The sequence below is a fragment of the Nothobranchius furzeri genome, chromosome 14 (assembly GCF_043380555.1).
Source record: "Nothobranchius furzeri strain GRZ-AD chromosome 14, NfurGRZ-RIMD1, whole genome shotgun sequence".
Lineage (NCBI taxonomy): Eukaryota > Metazoa > Chordata > Actinopteri > Cyprinodontiformes > Nothobranchiidae > Nothobranchius > Nothobranchius furzeri.
The window spans coordinates 4499999-4526588 of NC_091754.1; the positions used below are offsets into that span (position 1 = coordinate 4499999).

At 42.1% G+C, this 26590-nt stretch overlaps 2 protein-coding genes across 6 annotated transcripts in view; both read left to right on the top strand.

The window, feature by feature from the left end:
• LOC107372839 (ephrin type-A receptor 6) overlaps positions 1 to 3547 on the top strand; it is a 398636-nt gene extending 395089 nt beyond the window's left edge. Inside the window, exon 18 of one of the 4 annotated variants that reach the window (XR_011516160.1) lies at positions 1694 to 1803. Coding sequence is in view for 2 of the 4 variants with exons in the window: in XM_070543906.1 (XP_070400007.1) it covers positions 1696 to 1870 (175 nt within the window). In the remaining 2 variants the exon portion in view is untranslated. Of the gene's footprint in view, positions 1 to 1693 lie in introns of all 4 variants that reach the window. The other 3 variants (XR_011516159.1, XM_070543905.1, XM_070543906.1) reach the window with 3 other exon arrangements.
• Positions 3548 to 3677: 130 nt separating this feature from the next.
• On the top strand, positions 3678 to 7377 carry LOC107374235 (ADP-ribosylation factor-like protein 6). 2 transcript variants are annotated; one of them, XM_054735187.2, is made up of 10 exons: positions 3678 to 4047; positions 4162 to 4325; positions 4488 to 4538; positions 4660 to 4721; positions 4788 to 4856; positions 4936 to 5030; positions 5101 to 5230; positions 5499 to 5554; positions 5646 to 5658; positions 5770 to 7377. In XM_054735187.2, the coding sequence occupies exons 2-10, from the start codon at positions 4203 to 4205 to the stop codon at positions 5807 to 5809; spliced, it is 639 nt and encodes a 212-aa protein (XP_054591162.1). In that variant the 5' UTR covers positions 3678 to 4047; positions 4162 to 4202; the 3' UTR covers positions 5810 to 7377. The 2 variants fall into 2 exon arrangements, with proteins under 2 accessions (XP_054591162.1, XP_054591161.1); XM_054735186.2 differs by having other exon boundaries at positions 3678 to 4325.
• Positions 7378 to 26590: the final 19213 nt, after the last annotated feature.

A 26590-nucleotide genomic window follows, 5' to 3' on the forward strand; every position in this document is an offset into this window, starting at 1 on the left:
AAATAGCAAAGGGAGATCAATACTTATGATAGCAGCCAAGAAGGCAATCACTAGGAAATGGCTCAGACCGGAGACACCAACATTAGAAGAATGGAGGACAATAGTTGAAGAAATACAGAAAATGGAGACACTGACCTACAGACTAAGACTGAAAGAGGAACAAATGCAAAAACAATGGGCTAAATGGAGACGTAATAAGCATATGGATATGAGAAAATAAATGTCAAGGAGAAACCTGCAGATGAGCTGACCTTTATTTATTTTATTATATTTTATTTTATTATTTATATCTTTTTTTTGCATTATAAGTACTCAAAATGAAAAGTTGAAGAATGAATGATAGGAAAGGGTAAGAAAGTCAAGAAGATAGAAATAGAAAGACAGAGGGTTTGACCGGGGAAGGAATAGAAACGTGAACAAAGAAGAGAATGAGAAGAAAAGAAGAAAAAGAAAGAGTGAAATGAATAAAGGTGGAAGAATACAATCGAAGGAATACCACTAGAAAACCACCAAGGGAAAATGAAAAGAACTCATTATGAAGACGAAAGAACTCGGGAAGAACTTAACATGAAAAATATTATGAATGCTGAGTACGATTGGGAATGTGTTTCTGATGTAAAAGTGTATAAATAAAAAGTAAAAAAAAAAAACTCAGAAAGACATAGTTCTACAAGTGGATGAAAAGTCCCCACCATCCTGTTTATTCTGAATCCTGCAGCACTATGGATCAGAACAGCTGCACACAGGAGCAGGAAAAACGGCAAGCTGTTGTAGTATATAATTCACAAACGCTTCTATCTTTGAACATAATTTAAACAGGATTATTGCCAACCCGTACATAATAGACATGCCACCATTACAATGTTAGCAGCAGAAATTAAATGTTATTACCATTTCCAACACAAATGCTTGTTAATGAAATACATTATATTTTACTGGATATATTTAAGCGTTATTTTGACTAAGATGAGTGTTATTAATACAAACCTAAAATGTTACTGAAATGTAGGTCAAATATTTTAACTATAATTATCAGATGGGAAAAGGAACTAAACACCAATCAAATGCATATTAATAAGCCTTTTACAATAAGAGTCTGTTATTTCAGCCTGATAATTTTGTTGTTTTATTTCATATTTTTAGCAGCAAACCAGTTTTGTTTCACTTGAAATGTTGTCAAATGGGATATTCAATTAATCAACAGAAGCTTAGATCAGAACACTTAACGAAAACATATTTTGCCTTTAAAAAAGTGAGGCAGTTGAATGCACAGAGTATGCATGTGCTGGCGCATGGTCAGGATGGTGCCGCCTCTGCCTCAATTTGAGCCAGGAAAAACCTTGAACTGCATTGTACACTACCACAACCATTAGTTATTCACTTACCCATTTAGAAAGGAACTGGTCTAAAAAACTGCAGAAGGATCAGCACAGTTTCTGATATCAACAAACACACACACACACACACACACACACACACACACACACACACACACACACACACACACACACAGCAAGGACAACGGGGTGGGGTGGGAGGGTTTGGAAAACACAGTAGGCGTGAGCGATCCACTTCGCGGCGCTTTGCAGCTGATGTGATTCCAGCGTAACTTCTGTGTAGACAGTAACAGTTTATTATGAGAGTTAACCTTTAGTTTAGTGTTTGTACGTTTTTGTTTCCCCTCTCGGCCTAGAGATGTGAGGCGTACTGGTGTGGAGCTGATCGGCCACCAGAGGCGGATCGTCAGCTGCATACAGACCCTTCAGCTTCAGCTTCTGCACGAACAGGAGAAGGGTTTCCATGTATGAAGGCACCCTTTACCACAGCCCAGGATGCACAGACAGCTGAAGCAGGAGGGAGTGAAGTCTAACCAATAAGAGGACGGGTCTACAGCCAGTGCCTGAGTCTGCTTGAACCCTCACGCAGGAGGTCAATGATAATTCACTCTAGCAGACTTCTTCCTGGTCTCTCATTCTTCCCTGCAGACTCTTTTCTACTTTACACCCCTGACACCAAACGCCTGGTTCTACCAGACAACTACAGCCTGACAGACTGGCCCGGGCTCTCACTTAGGGGAATGTAATGCCTTGTTGCAACAACATTTAATCTACTGAATCTTTGGACTTTTTACGCTCATGTAGCTGCTATTGGGTGTGCTATCTGTTTGGTTGTTTGAGAAAAAAATCTCAATATTTTTCAGTTTAGAGTTTGATCTGATTTATTATGAAGGTTTATTTGAATTGCTTTAGTTATTAATAGCTCTCTAGAGAACCTGGTACACTAATAATACTTGAAAGAAATGAAAAGTAAGTTAGAAAGATGTATTGAATGTTTAAGTGTGTAGATAATTGATAATAACTAATATAACCCGATATAAATATATGTGCTGTCCTGTTTGTGAAAGCCCAAGTGAACCTGAAGTTTATTTTGAATCTTATCAAGATCAGCAATACAGTATTATGCAGTCACCTCAGTATCTCAGAGACAAATGAAGAATTGTAAAATGATTTTTAATGTTAGACTAATTTGTTTCAAGGAAATTTATCACCATGGAACTCTTGACAGTTTAGGAACCCAGTGATTCAGCTTCATTTTTTTTTTCAAGTTATTCTGATTTTATTGATTTATTGTGAATGTCAAACCTTGCCTAGATAAAAGTACATGATCTTCACCATCTTAATATTTTGAATGTTCACAGATTTTACTCATAAAAAGAAGTTTTAAACGACCCGGAGGCTTAACGAAAACTTAAATGGCTCTTCCTGTCACACACAAGACAGATAGATGTTTTGATTTGTGGTGGACACTAGCACACACATTATCTGATGGAGTTTACAACCTAGTGGTTATATAAAGGTTGTGGTAGATAAAGATCTGCTCTGATTTGCAGTAGGTGTTATGGTTTCAGGTGTTTGCCCTTCAGATCTGGATTTTCTTCATTCTCTGTGGTGCAGAATACGTGTTGGTAGAGCTGGAGGCAACAGAAGTGGTTGTGTGGTTCAGTCTGGTCAGGAGAGGAGGCAGCTTCATTATAATTCATCACATCATCAGAAGAAGCAAACACACACTGAATGCCTTATAGTCCGTTAGCCATGCAAGACAAAAACACTTTAAAGTATTTTGTGAGTTTCAGTGCAGTCAGGACCTAGCCATTCCTTTGAGAGGAACTACCTTTGGTTTTTAGCTCAGTTTAACCAGACCCGAGGTCTGCTGGTCTGTGCCTTGCGGCCACAGTGCAGTCACGTATCCGGGCCTGCAGGGGAGCGAAAGGTGCACGCATGCATCCAGATAGATTTACACACACACACACACACGTTCACAGTTTCCACCCCTCTACAGAATCCTGAAACGATCAGATGCTGTTTGTTTAGCATGTTCTACTGCTGAGCAATGTTAGGACGTTCTTTTGTACAAAGTACAAGTCTACTTCTAATTCTTGTATTTTATTTTTCTATGATTTCCAAAGAGATGTTGTAGATCTTGCGCAAAGTAAGAGGCAGTTTCAGCGAATATTTCTTTGCAAATAAAGATGAACGGTTCTAGTGACTGCCTGCTTCTGTTTACGTTTTTATGGCAGCGAATAAAAAAAATTCAGTAACCTCTCCCAACGTGCCCTTTACAGGGAATTTCAATTCCATCATTTTCTTAATTTGGAAAATTTTAGGAGTAACCAATAGATGGAGCTGTTGGGAGAACGACCAGCTTTAAAGAGGTGATAAGTTCGACAATCTTTGAGAACGTTTAGAATTGGCCGTAATATTCTGAATTGCGGCACAAAATTCATTCTGAAAGGATAATCTTTGTCATATCTTATTTGAAATGTTTTGTTAAATCACAGCTGATTCTAAATCTGAAGAGTCTAGCTGTATGTGAACAGAAGCTGCATTCCTTCTGGGTGTCCAAAGCTAAAAGTGTAATGAATCAAATCCATCCGGATGGGGGGCTCTGCATGAGCAGGTCACCGGGTGGTGCGCAGAACTTAATTCACTCTAATAGGATTACCTGTCCCAAGCTGAGATGGCTAAGCACCACCTCGCCTATTCAAACGTGAGTACCGTGAAGTGCTTTTCATGCCAGTGTTTTATTGTTATTGTTTGCTTCTGTTAGAATCTATAAATCTGCCATATTGGATTATCAGTAATCAGCCCATCTATGGGGTAGCGTGTTAGAACATCCAACAGACCTGGCATCAGCTGAGTGACATGGGGCTGCTGGATAAGCTGTCAGGCTGGCTCGGCCTGAAGAAGAAAGAAGTCAATGTTTTATGTTTGGGGCTGGACAACAGCGGCAAAACCACCATAATCAACCAGCTCAAACCAGCTAACGTAAGTTAATGTAAATCAGGGATTGATCGTGACTCCTGTTGCAAACAGACCTTTGTGTCTGTAGTCCTGCTGTATGGGTAAATATTCGTCTCTAATGCCGTTACAATGTTTTCGGCGTACAAATGGAAAAGTCTTTATTTCACTGCACTTGTTCATTTTCAGCATCCAAATCATTTAGGCCCCTTGTCAGAAGAGTGGAAACATGTTAGTCAGGTAAACCCCGTAACATACTTTCCTTTTATTACTTGACATACTTTTGCCATCACTTTGTGTGTGTGTGTGTGTGTGTGTGTGTGTGTGTGTGTGTGTGTGTGTGTGGCGGGGGTGCATGCAGACGCAGGCACAAGAAATAGTTCCAACTATCGGCTTCAACATTGAGAAGTTCAAGAGTTCGAGGTAGAATTAAAATAACGAACATTTAGTTTGATGCCAGGTTTAAATAACACACTGTTCTGCTTACAGCCTGTCGTTTACGGTCTTCGACATGTCGGGTCAAAGCCGATACAGAAGCCTGTGGGAGCATTATTACAGGTAGGAAACAAAAACACTCCAGCTGTCCACATTGTTTACCTTCAGTGTGATCCTTTACTCAGTTCTCTGCTTTTTGCAGGGAGAGTCATGCTGTCATATTCGTCATCGACAGCAGTGACAAACTGAGAATGGTTGTAGCTAAAGAGGAGCTTGATACGTTTCTAAACCACGATGGTAAAATAAACCTCATATAATTTGTTAGGATTAATGTCTCATTAGCAGCTTCTCATCTTTGTCTTTCTAGATGTCCTCAACAAAAAGATCCCCATATTGTTCTTTGCTAACAAGATGGACCTACGGGACGCGCAGTCTTCTGTCAAGGTCTCCCAGATGTTGTGTTTGGAGCGAATTAAAGACAAGCCCTGGCACATCTGGTAAAGCATACAACAGCCCTGAGTTTACCCTCAAAGCAGCATAAGCGGCATACTTCATTTTAGTCTAAAGTACCTCACAGGTTAAACATTACAAAAAGGCACAGCAGCCTGCAGTGGATCGTAAGACAAATGTGTTGACCTCCCGGTTTACTTGGACAGATGGAGGCCTGGTGGATTAGGAGTTGGACAGCCAGAGTCCAACTGAAGTCATCAGAAAATTTATTTTCTGTAGACTTAACCGTTAACAGACGGCCATGTTATTTTTCAGTGCCAGCAATGCCAACAAAGGAGAGGGTCTGCAGGAAGGGCTGGACTGGCTGCAAGGTAACGAGTCTGATTGCGTTTCACTTTAGATGCAAAGAGGCTTTGATGCTTTCAAGCAACCAAAATATTCTTTTCTTTTTCATTACCTCAGACCAAATTGCACAGTGAGTACAGTTATGATGTTTTCCCTCTGGATTAGTTTGGTGTTGAGTTTGTTACCAACGTAGATCACCGATCTCTACCATGTGACTGAATTATTTTTTGTCTTCCTTCAGATCGTATCAAAACCATGAACACGTAAACAACCAGACTTAATTCTGGGTTGGAAACTTGACTCGCTCACTTTTCAGTATTCATATCTTAATGTTGTAGGCCTTAAACCACACATCACAGAGCCTAGCGCTTACCTGAAAACGTAATATAAATGTGTAAAATGTTTATTGGATAAACTTCCAGCTTTTCACAGCATCAGACGCAAAATGGAAATGCTGTCTAAATATAAAATGTCTTTTTCCTGTAACACTTTGTTAGAAGCTGCTGCTTTTTTATTGCTATGACACATTTTATTATTTTGAGCCAGTGAGAAACTTGCTTAAACTGTTGAATGTTTTACTGACTGGAAACATGTTCCTGAGCGTTTATATATTTCAAGTGTTTAGTAAAAAAAGATCAAAATACAAAAAATGCTGGTTTATTACATGAAATAAAATGTATTTAGAGAATGAAATGTGAGTAAATACTGTAAAATAAGATTTACTGTTAATAAATATGAAATATGTTAATAAAACTTTAACATCAAAGAAGAAAAATGTCTGAAGTTTGGTCAAATTTTATAAATAACTCAGAGGTGTGTCTGTCTGAGCTCAGGTTTGTTCTCACCTCTGTACTTTAAAAGAACAACCTGTTTTACAGCTATAACTAGTTAACTTGTTAAATCACTGGTGTGTTTTTGTTTTACCTCCCAACTCGTTGGGTTACTTTGGAGTTTAGGAGGACGTGAACCATCTGGAAAGCCTCTCTGTTCTCCAAGTCATTTCCTGGAAAGGGATGGCATCATTGGATTATAAAACAAAAAACATCTTGGAAAATTTGACACACTTAAGCATATGGATTAGGATTATGGAGATAGCTAGAGAGTTTCAGAAGATGACAAACAAAAACATTTAAAGGTCTGTCAGAGATCATCTCGTCTGGTCTAACAAGACTTTGTCCAAAAATAATAAACTTTACTTTTACATGGTTGATATATCATTTAGCCGTTTTAGAGCTGTGGAGCACTGAACAACCATTTTTAATGATTATTTCTGACTCTAACGGGTCACTGAGTTTTTCATGCAGGCCAAACATGAAAGTAGTCTCCTACACCTATCTCCTGCATTAGCTTCTGATAGAAAACAGACGGTGAAACTCTAGGATTAGAAAAGCCTGACAGATCTGCGTCACACTGTCACTAACATTCATGGACTAACCCATCTGAACTCATGACGGGGACGGCTGTTGTTGGTTTAGTGTCCAGGAAACAGCAGAGAATATCTCGGCTTAGAAAAGCTAACTGTTAGCATTAGCAACTCCTCCAGGCTTGTGTTGTTTGTGGAGATAAAACATCAACGTTTTAGAGTAGTGTTGCTGTTAGCCAATAAGAGGGAGAGATGTCCAAATCCTGTGGTTTTCAGCTCAGTTCTGACAATTTTTAGTTTCTGAAACTGATGCACCCACCGGAGCTGTTTCCCCAGAGTGCGACTTACAAGGCACTCATTCCTACTAGAGACCCCTGTAGACATATTGATTAAACGAGTGTTCCACACCTTTAAATTACATTCTCTACTTTTTAAAAGAATTTGCTCTGCAGGAATACTAAAAATGTATCACGATAGGAAAAAAGCATACCAAAAAAAAAAATTCATATTGGTCGATATTATTGGTAACTATAGAAAAACGTAGAAAATACATTTCAAGTACAGCCCTGACCATTTTATGTCATTGGTTTTTAGAGATTCTATGCTCATTTTGCTGACTTGTAAAAATCCAACTATCGCCATGCTGGCGAGCTACTGTAGCCTTATACCATTACTGCACATGATGTAGATTTTAGACCATATCAGCCATTCTCACCTGCTAGGGCTAATCTAAAGGTCTCCCAGGTCATTTCTGAAAACATGTTCTCTAGTTGCTCTATGAAGGGGAGCATTTCAGGCTTGGTGCTGAACAGCTTGGAGATCTGCTGAACCATTTTCCCTACCTAGTCCACGTGGTGGTTGTCCTCACTCACCTGAAGCAGCAAGCAGGAAAATTAAATTGAATCATCAGTTACAGGGCCCTTTTCTGGATACAGATCTGGTTTATTCTTGATTTAGCTGTCCACACAAAGAAATGATCAAAGGATGAACAGAAAACTTTCTAACAATAAAATAACTAAGCAACTGTTCAGATATTGTTAGAGAAAATGCTTCTAGTCATTGTGTCACCATGGTTACCTGGATCAGGTGGGTGATGAGTAAGGTTGCCAACTTTCTCTCAGCAAAATAAGGGACATTTTTTTGGTATTTGGAAAAACTCCAATACAAAAACAGAACACAACCTTAGAAGGATAATCAAGAAATTTATGTAAATATGCAGCTTGCATGGGAACACACATGAATATCATACTGGGGAAACAGTAAAAGTAAAACTGTAAAAGGTTCAAAATTATGTACACATTTCAACATTAGGCAGTAGTATTGTTTTGTATCCTTACAGAAATTGAACTTCATATGTATGAATAAACCTGAATACAATCACAGCTTGAACATTTATAGCAAACATATATAACACATATATTCCAAATGGCAACAGATTTCATGACACAAAGTGTATTATTTCCATGGATATTTTTTGTTGCTCCTGACTAACATTTCACTTCCTCACTCAGAGAAAAGTCCTTGCATGACAGGTCACAATTTGCAGTAATTAGAAGTTAATTCTTGATCAGTTGAGAGCTGCATCTGTTTCTGGAGTCCGAACATTTTTAGTTTTAACAGTGAAGATCCTCTCAACAGAACTCAGAACTTTATCCAAATATGCAGCTTGCATGGAAACACGCATGGATTTTATACTGGTGAAACGGTTCAAATCATGTATACATTTCAACATTCAAGCAGTAGTATTGTAGTGTATCCTTAAAGAAATTGAACTAATAAACCTGAACCGAAATCATTACAGCTTTATAGGAGTTAAACTGATTCCAAATGATATGAGGGAATAGATGTCATGACTCAACACCTAGTTTTTCCATGGATATTTTTTGTTGCTCCTGACTGACTCAAGCATTTTTTTGTCATTTTGCACAGCCAGAGAAAAGTCCTTGCATGACAGGTCACAGTTCACAGTTATTAGAAGCTCGTTTTTGATCAGTTCAGTGCTGCATCTGTTTCTGGAGTCTGACCATTTATTAGTCATTACAGAGAAGATCCTCTCAACAAAAGCGTTTGAGCCTGGCACACTGAGAACAAATGAGACAATCTTGAACAGGTTGGTCAGGTTGGCTTTGCCTGTGTTCTGTATGACTGCCATCCACTTCTCGCTGGTGGTTTTTGCTTTATCCTGGCTTGCTTTCTGCAACCCCCCCCCCCCCCCCCCCCCCCCGGCAAGTACAAAACTCTTCATAGAGCTGATCCATGTTGATCATTTCTGTCATTTTCAGGGCAGTCACAATCTGCTCCAGGTGAGAGAAGGTGAGTTTCTCATTTAGTCCAATGGGCTTCAGTTTCATCATCACATTCTCTGGAGAGAAATCCATCCACTTGTCAATATAAGGAATGACAGAATCATAGAACTTCAGAAAGTCCTGCTGCTGCTTGGATTTTTGTGGTGGCGTTTGTTTGTCCATCAGTTGCCTGGTCTGATATCCAAAAAAGCTCTCCTGTTTCCGTTGCACCATCTTAGTTCTGAATTTCTGCACTTCTTCATAGACATCTGTGATGCAGAGTTTTGTTTCCTCCAACCTTTTCACGAGCTGATCAAAAACACAACCTACGTTATGAAAGAAGCACAGGTAAATCTCTGCTGCATCTGTTTCTCTTCATTCTCAAATATCTTTTTTAGAGCTACGGGACAGCTCTCTCCGAGCGACCTGAAGTATGAGACGAGAGCAGGCCAGCTATGCAGGAGGCGGTCAACAGCTGGATGAAGAGAAAGCCATCAGGTGCAAACATGACGCAGAATTTCATGCCACTCAATATCAACAAAGTTGAAAAAACTCTGCAGTTCCTCTCTCCGTGAAGCAGATACTGAAAAGTGGCTGTAGATCTTCAGGACAAGTGCCTCTATGTCCACAGAAAGCTGATCACATGCAGGCTTGCAGGTGTTGTGCGCAATGTGAGCGGGGCAGTTTGCCTTGAGAATGCGATCATTATCACTGCTGAACAGTGAATAAACTGAATGATGTTTACCAAAATTAACATTGGCATTATCTGGTGAATATGCTGAGATGTGACCAATATCTAGATCACTTTTTTTTAAAGAGTTCATCAGTGCTTGATGTATGCCATTAGCGGTTTCATCACAGTCTTCATAAAAGTCCAGTAACTTACACTGCACTCCTTCAGAAGCAGAGAAATATCTGACACACACTGGAAACATCTTTCTATTACCTTTGTTCGAGGCATCAGTGGAGACAGAAAAATATGCAGGCTCACCTTCTTGTGGAGACAGCTCGTCCAAAATATCCCGCACAGTTTTGGGTCCTAGAACGTTCATTGCAATCATTTCTGCTTTTGTCCGACCCAAGTGAAGCTTTTTTACCACATTATTATCACTGAATAAGGCACCATTAAGTTTAACAAGGCAGTCTGTGCTGTTGTAACTTAGTCCATGTTTCACTGTGTGTACACATAAGCAGCTTCAATTGCAGCAACTCTGTCATTTTCAGCCGTGGATGTTGCTAGGAATGCACCGATGTTGCTGGCACCTTTAGCTTGCTTGGCTTTCTTGTGCATGTCTGTGGCAGCGTGCTGAGTGAGATCATTTTCACCTCCATGGCCAACAGAAAATTCTCGGCGGCATAAAGTGCAGAAAGCTTTAGTTGTGTTGCTGCTCACGGGCTTAATCCATGTTTGTTTTACCTCCCACTCCTTTTTGTACCTGCACAGCCTTTTCTTTTTCGGAGGTTCATCCATATTCCCAAAACAGCTTCCAAATTGACTCAAAATCCGACCGCTAGATCGCACCTGCTGCTGCATGAAATAAGTCCTCTATGGAGTCTTACTACCATCTGGTGGTAGGAGTGCGTAACTGCAGTATAACAGGGGAAATATGAAGCAGCGCTGAGCATTGCTCATTATAAGGGACAACAGAAATCCCGTACCGGACTCTCCAATTTACATAAATATACAGGACGTCCCGGCTAAAACGGGAGAGTTGGCAACCCTAGTGATGAGCCTTGAGACCTCTGCGAGTTGTCCATTGAGAACCTTGTTGGCTACAACACAGGGTATCCGCGGGTCCTTAAAAAGTCTTAAATTTGCTTTTCCAAATTTAAGGTCTTAAAAATCCTTAAAAATGACAAATACTCCTTAAATACAGTTTCCAAAGGTCTTAAATGACCAAAGACCCAATAAACAAGATTATTTTATTTCTATAAAATTTTCATGAATTTCTAGTTAGTGTTCAGCATTTTTTGTGTATGATGTTGGCGTAAGCGCAACCGTACACATTCAGTTGGTTGTGAAAGGGGGCTATTTTTAGATGAGCACATTAGCTGGTTAAGCTAGTGGGCGCTTGCGACATGGGGAAGTGCAAGTTTAATGGTAACTGGATGGCTAATCCCACCTTTGCGACGTGGTTAGCACCAGTTCCAGGCAATAGCTAGGAATTATAGCTTAAATTCAGTCAAAGTGGCCTTAAGAAAGGTCTTAAAAAGTCTTAAATTTGGCTCCCTTAAACCTGCAGATACCCTGCAACAGCGTGGTGTAACGGAATCAAAGTGATGTAACTAACCAAAGTTGTATTTTAATACAGTGTTAGTAGTTCACTTTTTATAAACAGAAGAATAGGCTGTTTTTATCATCAGGGAGTTTAATTAAACACTCTGTAATGACTTTGAGACAATAAAAGAGAGAGAGATGGGATCGTTTGAGAATCTTTAATTTCTGAATTATAAATTCTAAACAATCTACCAGGACTACTCTGTGATGGATGAGAATGGATTCGGATGTTGTGTTGGTGCGTGTGTGTGTGTGTGTGTGGGTCTGGTTCAGATTCTCTAGGATGACGTAATCGAATCTGGTCGTCTTTGTTATGACTAGATATCACGAGGCTTATAAAGTGATGACATGAGCCGCTATTTTGCCGTGTACGTACCCAGTGGGGTCTCCCAAGTAGATCAGGAATTGCCAGGTCTGGAAACCTCGGATGTACGATGGAGCTGTCGGTGCAGCGGTCACAACGTTTCAAAACCCGTCTGGAGGGTCGGCCCGGTACGATTCAGCAGCGTCAGCAGTTGCTCTTATTTTGAAAGGACGTCGTCTGGTTGTTAAACGACGAAAATCTCCCGTTTCACAGTTCTTAGTTTAAAGAAAACGCATCCGGCCAGGCTGCGCTTGTCTTTAGGATGATGGTGAATAGAACTGAAGTCAAACTGGAACTAACTTAAAAAATGGCGTTGCCTTGTTTTATATCTCTGAATTGTTGATAAGTTTCAGTAAAGTAGATTGGACACTTGAAGTCAACACCAGATTCTCCTGCGGCAGCCAAAAGCTCTGATTGGTTGGAACAATGTGTCATGCGTTTCTATGGAGATGAGGATCAGTATGTCTGCACCGTAGTCCTGGTTTCATTAAACATAATTCATGACATATTTATTTCACAGATCATTCACTTGATTATTGTTGATCAACATCTGTTTTGCTTAATAATTTTAATCACAAATAAAGTACTTTGATTAAGTAAAGCTTCTTCTTCTCCTTCGGACTCTTCTCCTGGAATGTAAACAGTCTGAGGAACAACCCGACCTTGGTTTTTCTACACGGTGTTATTGTGCCCAGGGGCCAGCTGTATGGAGTTGAAAACCATGAACTTCATAACCTTACATATCCCCCCTTTTCAAGGTCAATGTGGTCCTTCAAGAGACCACTTGGTCGTTGAACAAACCCAAGTTATGAAGAATCTCGACAACAGAACCGGATGCGATCCCAAGGGAACAGCCGTCTGTGGTGAGGCACGAACCCCACGCCGGAGAACAGTCTCGCACACTCCTCAGGAAGAACACAAGTCAGTAGGTTATTAATTATTCCCCATGGAAGTCATAAACGAAGCAACAGCAACGTCATATCCTCACGGGCAATAAAGCAAAGCAGGAGCACATCTTGAACGTATCCACGAACAGGGTAGTATTCCAATCAAAAATTGATTGTTGTATCAGCAGGCAGGGCAATATTCCAAATAAAAATTGAATTATGTAAGAGTACTTATCGTAATCCACAAAAAGGGAAGAGCGGGTGACAGTAAACCCAACGAATGAGGTGTCCCAGCAGCCACGCCGGAACCACAGTCGCCCAAGGCCAACGAGCCGGAGCACCCTCAGGAGTAGTCGATGCAGATGACGAGTCACGGATCCACCCCCAGGACGCAGGATCCTCACAAGCTCAACAGAGGAGAGAGAGCACAGTGTAGGCACTTCAATGTAGACACGACAAAAGTGCATTTCATGTCATCAAAGAAATAAAAATAATAAAAACCTAACTCTATGAGTGCCTTTTGTACTATGTGTTAGTTTTAAGTGTAATTACCCATTAAGTGAAGAAATGGACGCAGCCCTGACTGTGTAAGATGCAAAAAGGGATGATGCGAGAAGCAGAAAAATGAAAGAAACCCTAACTGGTATCAGTGAATCCTCACTGTAAATACTTGTGTCAGGACAGGGGCAAAATTGGTTATAGCCCCATAGGATAAATCAAAGAATTGATAATCACAAACATAATATTCACTGTAAAAATCAACTGATCAAAGGTACTATAAAAAAAACAGAAATGTAAATCAGTACTAAAATGTAAATCAGTGGTTAGTAATCATGTTCATGTTAATGTACCCTTAAGGAATGGTGATTAGTAAAGATTAAAAAAACAAAATTTTGGACAACAGCACTATGTGGCCTAACCCACTCACTGTTACCTGGCCTTTCACCTGACTCCAGGAGCCCACAGCACGTCCATCTCAACACACCTTAAGTCTGCACGTGACGTATAACAGGAAAGACAACCATGCACACCCACAAATAAACAAGTTGGTGTAATCAAAGATAGAAATCTGTGGAACCAACAAGTCAGGTAACCGGGATCCTCCCGCCTCTACGTCGCAGATGCCGGCAGAGGAGGAGGAGGAGGAGGCTGTGGAGAGGAACTCACCGTCCCTGGCACAGCAGCCCGGGCCGGCGGTCCATCGCGACGCGGTTCCATGGACCGAGCCAGACGTCCATTTACATCATCGAGCGATGTTCTCATTAACGTCAATGCGGCGGAGAACCGACGGTGTTGGAAAATGAACATAGTCCAAATCAAGCAGATGTTTATGCCTATAATGAATATCACCACAGAGTCGGCGGAGGACCAGGAGTAAGACACTGGTCGAAACCGAAGGTCGGAATCCGACGACAGCTCACGCAACACTTTGTTCACCACACCCACGCGAACCACGGTCGGACCCTCGAACGCCACCCGAACCACCGTCGCTGGGGAAAGAGCAAAAGAGATGTTATCATAGAAAGTGGAGGACTCCACTACAGACCTATGCTCACCAGGATCCAAGTGATATAGAGAAACTTCACCCACGTGGACCGTTGCACCCCGGGGAACCTTCACCCACAAGGTCGCAGATGGTAGGTCCACCTTAGTAGATACCGAACCCTCAAAGCAAACTTCAGCATCACTAGCAGGGGTATTGAGCAACCAACGGTCGCCAACGATAACAGCTTTACTGCTCACCACACGCGAACGCGGAGTCACCGTCATAGGGCATTTAGATGTATCAGACAACTCATCAACGCCACACACGACAACAGCCTCCCGATGTATAAAAGGCGTGCCAGGGCACATAAAGTGCAGACCACGGTTGAGAGAACACGCGCTCAAGTCCGGTACCAACCTGACGTGGGGCGCGCGGTCCTGATACGCAATGACCGGAGGCGTATGCAACTTGACATGAGAGTGGTGAACCCAGTTACCGACATTCACTACATCTTTCAACCTATAGATGTTCCGCGGAGAAACCACAGGTAAGTTTATGAGGAAGGCTAGCTCTCCCGCCTCCGGAATGACGGATAAAGGAATAGCACTGCCCAACGAGAAGCCGAGGTGAACCTGTAGCGTAATCGGGGCCTCAGAGGTCACCCTAGCAATCGCAGCCCGGACCATGTCTTGTGACACTAGGTAAGGAGGGATCCTCCCCATAAGGAGAAGGTCGATGGAGGCGCTCACGTCCCGACCATAGTCCGCCAAACAAGCCGTCAGCATCTGCATATGACCATAATCAACCTCCACAAACGAACGTAACTCATTCACGGCGGCCGTTGTCTTACGCAAAATGTTACTGTGGGTGTTCAGCACCACCATAGTCTGTTTTTCAGACACGCCCAGCTGTATCAGGGCACGCCGCTGCTGCAGCGCCAGCTTACGCAGTTTCGGGTATTCCCTACTAAGCTCATCAACATGTCGACGGACCGTGTGAATCTCAACCGAGTTGACGGCAGAGAACGCAAAATTTAAGAGATTGCCAATAATATTTCCGATAGAGAAAAGTCCGTCCAGGAACCGCTTTGGTCTTTTCCTGGTACCAGCAAGTTGGCTGTCAGAAATTGTGAATTTTAGCGCTTGTTTTAGGATGTGACCGACATCGGCAACCGCATGCTGTGTCATCGTACGAGTCCAGTGTTCACCCGTTTCCGATAGGTTGCCGAAGGCCGTCTTCATCCTATCAGTACATGCCATAGCGGGGTCGAATAGCACAAAGATCTTTTGCGAGTACAATCGATAGTCAGTCATCAGTAGACCTGAGCGGTCACGGAGTGCGATCCCCGAAGAGGGCCCAGGGCTATACAGTCGCGTCAGTGGAGGCCGATGATCGGTACCAACCGCAGGTGATAGCAGGCCAAAATACACGATCAACAGAACATAACTCATCGGAGCCGGGAATGGAAACCAGGGGCGCTTCAGGTTGTAGCCTCGTGTGGTCACGCGAGGGTCCGGCGCAGGTGGAGGCGCCGCAGGGCCACTGGTCGACGCGCAGGTGTAGTAGGAGATGCCCGAGTTAGGCCTCGCCGGTCCAGGACACCACACCCCCACGCCCTTGGTAGGCGACACATCTGCCCCCGGGCACAAGGTCACCAGCGCCCGTCGCACGTCGCCGTCACCGACCTTCACCACCCGTCGTGCACGGTCGGGATCATCCCCCCCAAGGCTCCGGGCGTCGATTGGAGTGGCAACCCTCTCCGCAACACCCCCTTTGGTAGGCGGATCCCCCATCGCAGGGCTGGCTGGCACGGGTGCTTTCTCATCGCAACCACCAACCCCCCTTTGGATGGACAAGTCCCCCAACTCCGTTTGGAAAGGTCGGCCCGGTACGATTCAGCAGCGTCAGCAGTTGCTCTTATTTTGAAAGGACGTCGTCTGGTTGTTAAACGACGAAAATCTCCCGTTTCACAGTTCTTAGTTTAAAGAAAACGCATCCGGCCAGGCTGCGCTTGTCTTTAGGATGATGGTGAATAGAACTGAAGTCAAACTGGAACTAACTTAAAAAATGGCGTTGCCTTGTTTTATATCTCTGAATTGTTGATAAGTTTCAGTAAAGTAGATTGGACACTTGAAGTCAACACCAGATTCTCCTGCGGCAGCCGAAAGCTCTGATTGGTTGGAACAATGTGTCATGCGTTTCTATGGAGATGAGGATCAGTATGTCTGCACCGTAGTCCTGGTTTCATTAAACATAATTCATGACATATTTATTTCACAGATCATTCACTTGATTATTGTTGATCAACATCTGTTTTGCTTAATAATTTTAATCACAAATAAAGTACTTTGATTAAGTAAAGCTTCTTCTTCTCCTTCGGACTCTTCTCCTGGAATGTAAACAGTCTGAGGAACAACCCGACCTTGGTTTTTCTACACGGTGTTATTGTGCCCAGGGGCCAGCTGTATGGAGTTGAAAACCATGAACTTCATAACCTTACAGTGGTAAAGATGGCTGCCGCACGTTTGTAAATGGCACCCAGAATTATGTCACACAAAGCACTGTTTCACATATTTCTGGGTCTGCCACTTTAAAGCAGCTATCCAGTTACACATTTGTGGGCTTATAACTTGGCTTCTGAATGTCCTAGAGAGCTCAGGTCCGTTTTAAAATACTCCAATTAACAGCCCCTACTACCAGAAAAAGGACTTCAGTCAATAGCACTTATGGGTTTTAAATGGGACCCAGAACTATGTTGCACCAAGCACAATTTCACATTATTCTGGGTCCAGTTCACTGAAAAAAGCTTCAATCAGGCTGAAACACCACAGGAAAGTAGAATCTTTTGAGTTATAAGTGATTCCAACGTTTCATGATGATAGCTCATTCCTAAGGTGGTCAAATGATGTCACAAAGGTCATCGGATCACTTGTTCTTTAAAGGCGTAGTTCGTATCACACATTTGTGGGCTTATAACTTTTCTTCTGAATGTCCTAGAGAGGTCAGATCTGTTTTAAAATACTCCAATTAACAGCCCCTACTACCAGAAAAAGGACTTAAGTCAATAGCACTCATGGGTTTTAAATGGGACCCAGAACTATGTTGCACCAAGCACGATTTCACATTATTCTGGGTCCAGTTCACTGAAAAAAGCTTCAATCAGGCTGAAACATCACAGGAAAGTAGAATCTATTGAGTTGTAAGTGATCTGAACTTTTCATGATGATAGCACATTCGTAAGGGGATCAAATCATGTCCCAAAGGTCACCATGCGTGGTTTCACTTAAAGACACATGTCCGGATACAGCTTTGGAGGCTCATAACTTTTCTTCTGAATGTCCAAGAGAGGTCAGGTCTGCTTTAAAATACTCTAATTGACAGCCCCTATCACCACAAAAAGGAATAGAGTCATTAGCACTTGTGGGTTTTAAATGGGAGACAGAGTTATGTTGCACCAAGCACAATTTCACATTTCTGGTGTCATATCTGTGATAAAATGCTCCAATCTTTCTGAAATTAACACATGTTGGACCTGTGAGGTCAAGGAGCACACAGTTTCAAGTCTGTAGGTTGAAGAAAACCCTGTTTTCAGCTGAAATCCATCATTTTTTCCGACTTCTGACCCAGAACAGCACCGGAACAACGAGCTACGGCTACCAAACTGCCTGAGATAGCTCTGGGTGACGGCGGCATGCCAAATCGATGTTTGTTTGGTGAAAATCGGTTGAGAAATGTCACTTTGCCGAGCACATGGCAGAAAAGGCGGGAAAAAGGAGGGAAAACTGCCCTCCGGGCCCAAAGGGACGCTTAACACAGTGCGAGCGGTACGAATTCAAAATCTTTGGTTCAGACCAGTGCTGGGATGCACCAAAAAAAATTTCAGGTGCCTCGGATCAACGATGGCCGAACGGCGGCCGAAAAGGGGCTAAAATCTGGGTGAGTCTTTGTTTGGGGCCTAGGGTTTTGACGGTTGCTTTTAAATAATTAAAAATAGTTATATTCTATGTAGGGACATGAAATTAACATATGTTGTAAAGAAGGACATGCCGAATCATAATATTTTAGCTGCGTCACGCTACGTCGCTCACTGACCAAGTTCGGCCACTAGGGGGCACAGTCGAAAAATTTTTTCACTCTCTGGTTCGGAACTCCGGTACGAGCGCAAAAATCTACTCGCCTTTTCGATAGCCCTCACGGCGCTAAAATTGTGCCATTGCAAATCTGCAAAAATCGCGCGCTTTGGGGGGCTATATCTCCGGAACCACAAAAGATTTTGACAACGAACCACCTAAGGTGGACTCGTGCTTGGCCCCCGAAACACATATCCGAAGATGGCGCCAGCAGAACTTTTTTTCCCCACTTTTCAACAGCAAAACACAAGCCCTCTTTCAGGCGTTGCGTCTCAGAGGGCATTTTTTGGCCAAACTCAGACGCGACTTTTTATTTATTTATTTATTTATTTTGACAGTGGATTATGATTGCTTGGCACCACGGGGACCACCTCTCCAAAAATGGGACGGATCGGGCGTTCCCTTGAGGAGCTGTGGCCAAAAAAGAGCGTGACCTCTGGCGACCTAGGGCTCAGAAAAGCACCGAAACAAAGAGCTACGGCTACCAAACTGCCTGGGCTAGCTCGGGTTGACGGCGGCATGCCAAATCGATGTTTGTTTGGTGAAAATCGATTGAGAAATGCCACTTTGCCGAGCACATGGCAAAAACGGCGGGAAAACTGCCCTCCGGCCACGCTTAACACGATGCGACCGGCACAAATTCGAAATCTGTGGTTCGGACCAGTGCTGGGATGCACCAGAAGAATTTTCGTGCGACTCGGACCAACGTGGGCTGAACGGCGGCCAAAAAGGGGCTCAAGTGGCAGAAGGCCGCAAATGAAGCCTGAGCTAAATTTTCACACTTTTGGGCCGCCGTTTGAATTCGGTTTGGCGTAGCCGCACGAAATTTGGGTTGGTGCATCCCGGCTACCATCTCATCGACGCACGTCGAAATCGATGCTGTCGGACCTTTTCGAGGGCCCTTTCGGGACGCGTGTCCAAGCAGATATAGTCAGGTGTCCGGTTACACCTTTGTGGGCTTATAACTTGGCTTCTGAATATCCTAGAGAGGTCAGGCTGGTTTTAAAATACTCCAATGAATGGTCTGTATCTAGAACAGAAGGAATGGAGTGGATAGGATGTACAGTTTTTAAATGGCACCCAGAATTACAGTATGTCGCACAAAGCACAATTTCACATAATTTTGGTTCCAGTTCCCTGAAACAAGGTCCAATCAGGCTGAAACATCACAGGAAGGTAGAATCTATTGAGTTGTAAATGAATCCTGTGTTTCATGATGATAGCACATTCCTTAGGGGGTCAGATGTTGTCACAAAGGTCATCGGATCACTTCTTCTTTAAAGGCGTCGTTCGTAACACATCTTTGTGGGCTTATAACTTGGCTTCTGAATATCCTAGACAGGTCAGGTTGCTTTTAAAATACTCCAATTAATGATCTGTATCTAGAACAGAAGGAATGGAGTGGATAGGATGTAGAGTTTTTAAATGGCACCCAGAAATATGTCGCACAAAGCCCAATTTCACATATTTCTGGGTCCATTTGTGTGAAAATTTATTTACTGACAAGGTCCAATCAGGCTAAAACATCACATGAAAGTATAATTAGTGATCTGAACGTTTCATGATGATAGCACATTCGTAAGGGGATCAAATCATGTCCCAAAGGTCACCGGGCATGGTGTCAAAGACACATGTCTGGATACACCTTTGGAGGCTCATAACTTTTCTTTTGAATGTCTTAGAGAGCTCAGGTCTGTTTTAAAATACTCCAATTAACAGCCCCTACTACCAGAAGAAGGAGTCAAGTCAATAGCACATATGGGTTTTAAACGGGACCCAGACCTATGTTGCACCAAGCACAATTTCACATTATTATGGGGCCAGTTCTCTGAAAAAAGCTTAAATCAGGCTGAAACACCATAGGAAGGTAGAATCTATTGAGTTGTAAGTGATCTGAACGTTTCATGATGATAGCACATTCGTAAGGGAATCAAATCATGTCCCAAAGGTCACCGGGCGTGGTGTCAAAGACACATGTCCGGATACACCTTTGGAGGCTCATAACTTTTATTCTGAATGTCCTAGAGAGCTCAGGTCTGTTTTAAAATAATCCAGTTAATGGTCTGTACCTACAACAGAAGGGATGGAGTCACTACGACTTATGTTTTTTTAAATGGCACCCAGAATTATGTCGCACAAAGCCCAATTTCACATATTTCTGAATTTTGGTCAACCGAGAAAGTAACCCAAAATGCAGTTTCGTTTTCCTGATTATGGTTGGCTGAGTAAAGATTCACTTTCCACCACCCCCACCCCCCACCCCCACCCCCCCAAAAAAAAGGCCCTGTGCTCAGAACAGGCTTCAGTTGGAAGTTGGAGAGCGTCAGTTTCTGAGGCAATAACAAACCACGTTTCCACTCTGTTGAACCAACGAGCGGCTTGAGGTGAGTTTTTTGCCTTTTTTTAATTTGTTCCATATTTTTATCTGAGGGAAACGTGTAATTTGTGGTATACCCTGCGCTGAGATTTGGCACACTTTGCGTCAAAAGTGGACCCAATTGAATTAAAAACGGGCTGAATGCTGCAGAATGGGCCACTTTTGCTTCATTTTGGGACTTGGCCACTATTTATTTGAATACTTTATTCTTTGGGAACACAAAGCAAGTTGTGAATTGCCTGTCTTTAAATAGACATGTGTGAACCGTGATTGTTAGGTAATTAAATATTTGGGTAATATTTAATCTCCATGGACATCTCATGAACAGCCACAGTTGGCAAACACAGCGATTCATGAAGTGTTAATAAAACAAATTGGGCATCTTTTAGGCCTCAAAAAGACACAATTATAAAATACCCAACAGAGATCTTCTCTATGCTTCTAGACATGACGAAACCTAAGGAGGCGGGCATTTGCCCCCTGTGCCAAAAGGAGCTCCTGCTTGTATCCAAGCATCTGAAAGAGTTCGACAAGGTGGAAAACCTCCGGGAAAGGGACATTTTGAACAAGCTGGCGATGGGGAGGATGTTAATTCCTCCCGGCCCTTGTCCTATTTTGAACTGTGTCCCACAACTGCTTCACGTGGAGAAGCACCTGGACAACCATAAGGAGCTGACACAGAGGAGGCAGCGGGAGGTAAAGCTGGCCCTACAGAGGAAGGTGGCCTTGCATATATTTAGAGGGTGAGCATGTGCATGCGCTGACGGCCGATCACCGGATACACGGCAGCGTTTGAAGCTGATGGCAGCTCGTTAACAAACATCCACAAACAATTAAGACACATTTTCGCCTAATTTATTTACTGACAACGCAAAAAATAATCTGGTAAGTATAACTCACTCAATCTGGAGGTAAGTGAAGAAAATTCAGAAAGTTTGTTAAATTATATTGACGAAGTTTTTGAGTTATTCGTCATGGGTCCGAAGAAATCAGCAGCTGAGGCTGAAACACCTGCTGGGACCAAGAGGAGCCGTCCTCAGGACTCGCCTGAGGCCTCATCTCCCCGGAAGGACATATTAGAATTATTAGATTCTATAGATAAACGGCTTCTGGGATTTGAGGGGCGACTTCATCTGCTCGAGGTTCTTCACCAGGAGTTTCAGAACCTCCGAACATCTCTGGAGTTCAGCCAGGAACAGGTTGAGCGGCTCGCTGCTGAGAACGCGTCTCTGCGGGAGTCCATTTCTTCCCTGGAAGAGGGAATGACGCGGATCACCCAGGACAACAAAACTCTAAAGGAGACGGTTTTGGACCTTCAGGCCCGCAGCATGAGGGATAATTTGGTGTTCGCAGGTCTGCCGGAGCAGGCGGGAGGGGCGAAGAACTGCGAGCAAACAATAAAGAACTTTCTCCAGACAGAAATGAAGATTCCAGAAGAAACGATAAAAAACATCACATTTCACCGGGTACATCGCCTTGGAGCTAGACGAGTGGACAGCAGAAGACCTCGTCCCATCGTGGCTAAATTTGAACATTTTAAGCAGAAAGATCTTGTTAAAAGTCACGGAAGAGAGCTCAAAGGAAAAGATTTCAGCGTGAATGATCAGTTCCCGAAGGAGATTCTGGATCGCCGCCGGGTCCTCTTTCCGCTGCGTAAAAAGTTTATCCAGGATGGGAAGAGAGCTGTCATCTCAGTGGATAAGCTTTATGTGGACAATAAACTTTACAAGGAGCGAGGAGTGACTGACTGGCTGTATTAGCCCAACATCAGGTCAGACATTTATTATTCTTATCAGGATACACTGGGTTTGATCACGTCAGGATTAAACAGCTGCTAAATCCGTTTTGTAGATGATAAGATCACCTGTCCATCACCACCTTACACCCCATCACCTCTTCTTTTTAGTTCTTTCTTCTTTTTTAACCTATATCTGTATTTTCCCTTCCTTTTTACCTGCTTCTGTACCTTTACACCTGTATGGCACAACCACACAACTTTCCAACACTGCGTCAGACTCGACACACACACACACACGCACACATACACACACGCATACATACACACACACACGCACGCGCGCGCGCACACACACACACACACACATATATATATATATATTAAATTCACAGCACAATATCATAATTTATGCGTCAAATAATACAACCACAAACACTGTTGGATCTTTATTATATTATTATTATTATTTACTGTTCTGTTATTTATTAACATACTATTTATACATTTATATACTTATTCCATCTTATTCACATGAAGGCGTCATATTTTAGCTACTCACACACACATCTATGGGTGCACTAAGGTTTGTCTCATGGAACGTACATGGGGCTGGCTCTAGAGAGAAGAGATTAAAATTTTTTGATCAGTTAAAGAGAGTGCAAGCAGACGTAATATTGTTACAAGAGACTCATAGATCTGCCACATCCGCAGATGAACTTAAAACACCTGAGTTTCCCAGCATGTTCTCTGCCTGCTATAACTCTAGGCAAAGAGGTATAGCTATTTTAATACACAAAAACATCAATTTCACAGTATTGGACACAGTTTCTGATCCAGAGGGTAGATTTATAATGTTAAAAATATCGGTACATAACCAACGCTTATGTATCGTCAGCATATACTGTCCAAATATTGATGACCCTCCATTCTTTCATAATTTTTTCTCTGTACTCTCCGAACACTTGGACTGTCCACTTATACTAGGAGGTGATTTTAATTTTTGGATGAATTCCGTAACAGACAGGCTCAGTACAGCTGGGACTCAGCGCAATTGGCAATCCACTAACATAGTTAAACAGTACATGAGTGATTATGGGCTTTGTGATGCATGGCGATCTCTTCATCCTAACCGTAGAGAGTATACTTTTTTTTTTCGCACGTCCATCACTCTCACTCACGTTTGGATTATTTTCTAGTCAGCAGCTCATTGTTGGCTGAAATTTCAGACACTGAGATACACCCCATAGTTGTCAGCGACCATGCTCCAGTTTCTTTAACTCTGGTAAATAAAAAGACAATCCCACCAAGCAAAAACTGGAGGTTTAATACATCACTGCTTAAAGACGAAGGTTTTATTGATTTTTTTAAAAAGGAGTGGGCTTTATATTTAGAACATAATGACCCATAATGCGGAAGGCGCTTTATAAATAAAGCTTTGATTGATTGATTGACCTGCCTGGAACATCAGCACCTATTCTTTGGGAGGCAGGAAAGGCAGTGATGAGAGGTAAAATAATCTCTTTCTCATCACATAGGAAAAAAACAGAAAACAAACGTATTCAGGAGTTAGAGGAAATCATCAAGTCTTTAGAGGCATCCACAGAAGAAGAGTCAATGAGCAAATTACGTAAAGCTAAATTAGAACTTCATGGAATTATTGACAAAAAGACACAATTTTTAGCACAAAGACTACGAATAGAAAACTTCGAACATGGTAATAAATCAGGTAAATTCTTAGCTAGCCAATTAAAAATAAATAAAGAGAAAACTACCATATCTGCTGTTAAAGACTCAACCGGGAATATAGTTAATGACCCTGAAAGAATAAACAACACCTTCAGAGACTTTTACCAAACGTTGTACTCACCACAGATAAACCCTTCAGATCATGAGATCAATGAGTTCCTTGACAGGATAACACTTCCTAAATTATCAGACAGCCAAGTTACAGACCTGGACTCGCCACTAACATCAGTGGAGCTCCAGGAAGCCCTTAAATCCATGACTAATAGGAAAGCTCCAGATCCAGACGGGTTCCCAGTAGAATTCTACAAAAAATTCTGGATCATTCTGGCTCCAACATTTTTCAGAATGGTGAGGGAAATCGAAGAGAGCGGCAGATTACAGCCAAACATGAATTCAGCCAATATTAGTCTCTTGTTAAAACCAGGCAAAGACCCAGCATTTCCAACCAGCTATCGCCCAATTTCTCTTATTAATGTTGATCTGAAAATAATTTGTAAAGCCCTGGCCAAAAGATTAGAGAAGGTAACCCTCTTCATAATACACCCTGACCAAACTGGTTTCATTAAGGGTAGACAGTCATCCACAAACTCACGTAGATTACTTAATTTGATAGATTTCTCTTACAGTAGAAACATAGAAACTAGTATATTATCTCTAGATGCAGAAAAAGCTTTTGATAGAGGTAACTGGAAGTTCTTATTTGCAACTTTACATAAGTTTGGCTTTGGGAACTTCTTCATAAACTGGCTACAAACATTATACAGTTCACCAACAGCACGTGTCAGGACGAACGACCAAATATCAGCTAGCTTCTGTCTTCAGAGGGGGACCAGGCAGGGATGCCCACTCTCCCCCTCACTATTTGCTATCTTTATCGAACCACTAGCAGCAGCAATTAGGCAAACAACAGACTAGCAGCAGCAATTAGGCAAACAACAGACATTAAAGGGATAAAGTGTAAGAAAATAGAACATAAGATCAGTCTTTATGCAGATGATGTTTTACTCTTTCTCCAGAATTCTCAATCCTCTCTCTCCCAAGCAATAGAACTGATAAACTCTTTTTCAAGTGTTTCAGATTACTCTATAAACTGGTTAAAATCCACAGTTCTACCAATTAATTTCTCTTTTGTCAATTTGCTTAATACACAATTGCAGTCAGGGAATATCACATACCTGGGAATTAATATCTCTCCCAAGTTAGCAGATCTAACCAAACTAAACTACATCCCACTTTTAAGGAAAGTGGAAGATGATCTTGCAAGATGGAAATCCTTACCAATATCACTCATGGGGAGAGTTGCTACAATTAAAATGATGGTCTTACCCAGAATAAATTACTTATTCTCGATGATCCCAAACAAGCCACCAGCTGACTGGTTTCAATCTCTGGACTCCTCAATTACTAAATCCCTTTGGCAGGATAAACCTCCACGAATTAGCTTAAAAACGCTCCAGAAGACCAAAGACAGAGGAGGACTGGATTTACCCAACTTTTATTATCATTTCTTAGCCAACAGGCTGCAATATATACCAAGATGGTTGCAAGATAACCCATTAGATGAGTCCTGGTTAGATATAGAACAGACACTTTGCAATACGATAGAGCTTTCAGACTTACCATTTATTAGCTCAAGCATAAGAAAACATGAAAGCTTTAAAAGTATTAGTATCAGCACTTCTCTGACAGCATGGTGGGAGTATCTTAAAATGACAGAGTCTTCACTAGTACCATGCAGACGCACACCTATCTGGAATAATCCTGACATTTTGCAAAACAACAAAATGATGAACCTTCCGGACTGGAAAAATAAAGGAATCCTATACCTGGAACACATATATGAAGGATTGGACTTCATCCCATTTAATCAAATAGTCTTCCAATTTGGAATGGATAAGAATAGCTTTTTAGAATATCACCAAATTAAATCTGTAGTCAAACAAAAATTTAAGCTCAATAAAATAGAATTACAAACACCACCAAGGGTATTAGACTTTTATAATCTCAACCCCCCCAAACTACTGTCTAAAGTATATAAGACACTGTCCAAAATAGACGATAAAATTGCAATCCCTATTGAAAAATGGGAGGTGGATCTATCAGTTAGCTTTGACCAGGGCTTCTGGTTCCAAACTTGTTTAAAAACTTTTAAAATGATCAGACACCCCAATTTACAATTAATTCAGTACAAAATTCTACACAGAGTACACTATACAGGTCATCGGATGTTCAAGATGGGGTTTGTGTCGTCTGACACCTGTACACACTGCACAAACAACATTCCTGACAATTACATTCATGCACTGTGGTCCTGCCCACCTGTCCAGGAATTTTGGGGTAGAGTATGTGAGGATCTGTCAAAATGTCTGAAATGTCATATCCCAACTTCCCCCTCTCTTTGTTTACTG